The following is a 3,671-nucleotide window of genomic DNA, read 5'->3' on the forward strand; positions in this document are numbered from 1 at the left end:
ATAAAGTTGTATTCCTAAACCTCCCTACGCTTGCTTAATAATAACTTAAATACAGTCGGCAAAATTATATGGTTTATGGATATGGTTTATGGTTTTGCTATACTTAGCAGCATGTAAGCAGATGTTGCCACTATAGCGTGGCTTGGATAATTATCGCGTGGTCATCATGCTCTGTATTATTTATTAGATGTCCAATATATGGCGGTTGCCTTTAAGCTTTAAGCTTTTTTTTTATTAAAAATAAACTTTTACACTTTTGTAATAAAACAAAGGCGAGTTAAAGCAACCCGTAACTTTAAATAGCTTGTAGCAAATTATAGTTTATTTATCAATTACAACAATGGACTTTGTACATTATTGCGCTTTAACTTCCGAATTTTAATTTGTAGGCCTATATATGTATTATATATGTAGGCCTGTACATGCCTATTTTAAAAACACAAGTGGAGGACTATAAGACAATAAAAAATAATTATCAGTCACATGCGCATACCAGTGGTTTTGGATGATGCTGACATCAATCAACAGATGGTAACTTTTGGGTCACTCAGATCAGATCTTCTCCCTTTGGCATCCCCCTCTGCGTCCAACCGAAGACACAATAGAATGGAAGCCCTCCCTCCACGCCGAAGGGTCCTATAAAAGAGCTCTCTCGCTCACCCTGACCACAAAACTCTTTGCTCCTCTCTCAAGAGCACATCCAGAGACACCACCCCATCAAATCATGACTCCTAACATTATTACCGAAGCTCATTCCCACTCATTCGGTTCTCGAATGACTGTGGCTCAGAGAAAAGAGGCACACGAATTGAGAAAGGTGAGCGTGATTTTGGGCTCCTTCGGACACCCCAGAAACCATTTTAACGGTTGTGCTCGTGGTGGCTATGAATTCACACTCACATTAACCGATTTCTGTCTTTTTCCAGACTCTCAAGCCATTGATGGAAAAAAGAAGGCGAGCTCGCATTAACGAGAGCCTCAATCACTTAAAAACACTCATACTCCCTCTGGTCGGCAAAGACGTAAGTATTTTTGGTGTTCGCATGATCATACGATATTTTGCCTATACGTTCAAATGCCGCCTATGTCTGAACAACACCCTAACGCGTCAAATCACTTTCAATTTGTAGGCTTCATGCTATTCAAAGCTGGAGAAAGCCGACATTCTCGAAATGACTGTGCGGTTCCTCAGAGACCTGCCTTCCTCGTCAGCTAAAGGTGAGTGGTTTTATCTACTTTATTTTTCACCACCTTCGCAGTCTAATAGTCAGCTGTGTTATTTCAACTAGTCCAGTTTTTTAAACGTTTTCTCTCTCTCTTCGAAGGTCAAACAGACAGCTACAAAGAGGGATATAAAGCCTGCTTGCAGCGCATCTCCGCGATGCTGCCGCAGTCTAACATCGAAACGCAAACCCGTCAACGCGTCAACGAGTTCATTCAGCACTCGATGGCGTCTGCGACGTCCTCCTGCCAGAACTGCTGTGCTCAGAACTCCAGAATGATTTCCCAAATGCACCAGAGACTTGTAAGCATGAGGAGCAACAGCTATGCGACGGAGAACCAGTCCACGGGCACCGCGTCTGCTCCCAGCCAACCCCAGCCTGCGCCGCAGGAAGCTGTGGACATGTGGAGACCGTGGTGACCAAACAGTTCAAAGAAGTCTTCAGGGAAATTGTTTAAAACGAACTTTGCATATTAATTTTTTTCATAGTAGGTTTTAGTTAAAATGCAAAGCCTGTGATGGAGATTACGCGTAAGAAATTTAAGGAAATATGGCGGCTTTGTAAATGAAAGAAAGCCAGCGAGCACAGATCACGTTGTCTTCTATAAACTTAACGTTATGCAATCCTCACTGGGGGTTTAAGTACTATGGGTTGTAATCAACAAAATTGTAAACCCCAAGGGTTAAAATGTATGTCTGAGGTTTGCACAATTGACTTGATTTCATTTGGTCTGTGCAAAGAAATAGTAAACACTGTGTGTTAATTATTAATGGCGAAATGAATGTCCCTGAAGGAAGCGTGTCACATAATGTCATTGTGAATCAACAGAACAATAAAACCTTTTTTTCTTTGAAATTCTGGAAATCTTGTTTATTTATTAATCTTGTTTATTCTCACTGGATGAACGAAGAAGCTGGAAGTTGCAGACCGAATGAAATGATACAAAAATGGCAAAGAAAAACGAACACATCAATATGAAACTATTTCCTTAAATAGGCGCACATATGTATTAATTTAGATAAGAAAACTGTGAAATAGCAGCAACGACGCCCCATTTAGCATTTACTATTACGAGAGGTCTTCTGAAAGCCCATAGAAATGATCTTCACTAGAACATTTCAGTCTTTGCGCGGGAAACAACATATTTGCCAAGGATATCCCTAGTCTGTTTCATGAAACATTAAGTGCAATCGTAGCTAGTTCTGTCAAAAGAACGTTATAATTTCTTAACGTTATAATCTCTAGATCTTCTTATTGACAGAGGCACATAAAAGCTTCCTCAGCTTGGTGTTTTGCGCAGGAAATAAGGTTAACAGTAAAAAACATACCGTTTGTTGAACTTCAAGTCAGTTTCATGAAAGCGGAATAGAAGCTATTTCTGTCAAATGAATCGCTATCCCGATGAAAGTGCGTATTATAAGCACGCGCTTTATGTTATGAATGACCATTAATTATCATCAGAACCGCTGAACGATACTCTGGAAATTATTTAACATAGCTATAGCCTATACAAATCTTTTTTTTTCTTCATAAAATAATAGGTTGCAGCAAAACCCAAAGTGCAACCAATTTTACAGTTTATCCACACTGAACATTGTTCAATAAAATATCAGGCTCATCAATGTGTTTATGACATAATTCTTTGTGAAAACCTCAAAGCTGTTTATACAACTTTGGTTTACGGTTTTAGATTGTGTCTCCCAAACCAATAAATCAGTTACCAAACCAATCTGGGTGACAAATCAGACTTGTTGATGCTTCCATCAGCCCCTTTCAGGACGTTGGTGCCTTCTTTTATGTGTGACCTTTACAGGTCTCCTGTTGTCCACCAAAGGGAAATCATAACCAAAAAAAAAAATAGTAACAATATACTGCTCAATGAGCTGTATAATTTCAACCATGACCGTAATTCCAGTCCAAATGGTGTGGAGGTAGTATCAGGGGTTTGTTCAAATCATTAAATAACGCCCTATCCATTAATTGTTAACTCAGTTATGGCCATCTTAGAATCAGCACTCACTTTTTTACCACTCAGATTCAGTTTGTGTTCTAACAAGACGTCAAGCGTATTGATTGTACTGTAATTAGAGCTTGGCCAAGCATATTAATTATTGTTGATCATACTTAGGGATTTGAATAACTGCCTAACTATTAAGCATATGGTGTATAACTCAACCCACCCTGCTCCTATGGCACAGACGAGACTGATATCACAAATCATGCAGCTTGTTGAGGAGACTTGTGTTATTACTTTGGTCAGTTGTCTGGCTGATTTGGTAAAGTTTAGTTAAGACTTAAGACTGGTTTCACCTGCTGGACAATAAAATTGAGCAATCAATATCCCAATCGTTTCTATAGATTGGCAGGACCAAAGCAAAATCAAGAGACCAGAAAACAATAGAGAAGTGTCATCTCTTTGGACTGACCTAACAACCACCCACAACCCAA

The 3,671-nt window shown here is 39.3% G+C and overlaps 1 protein-coding gene across 1 annotated transcript; it reads left to right on the forward strand.

The window, feature by feature from the left end:
- Positions 1-760: 760 nt before the first annotated feature.
- hes2.1 (hes family bHLH transcription factor 2, tandem duplicate 1) lies at positions 761-1,642 on the forward strand. The gene is made up of 4 exons (XM_043247984.1): positions 761-817; positions 927-1,022; positions 1,131-1,218; positions 1,326-1,642. Exons 1-4 carry the CDS (start codon positions 776-778, stop codon positions 1,640-1,642), a joined length of 543 nt encoding a protein of 180 aa, XP_043103919.1. The 5' UTR covers positions 761-775.
- Positions 1,643-3,671: the final 2,029 nt, after the last annotated feature.

This window comes from Puntigrus tetrazona, chromosome 8, assembly GCF_018831695.1.
Source record: "Puntigrus tetrazona isolate hp1 chromosome 8, ASM1883169v1, whole genome shotgun sequence".
In the NCBI taxonomy this organism is placed as follows: domain Eukaryota; kingdom Metazoa; phylum Chordata; class Actinopteri; order Cypriniformes; family Cyprinidae; genus Puntigrus; species Puntigrus tetrazona.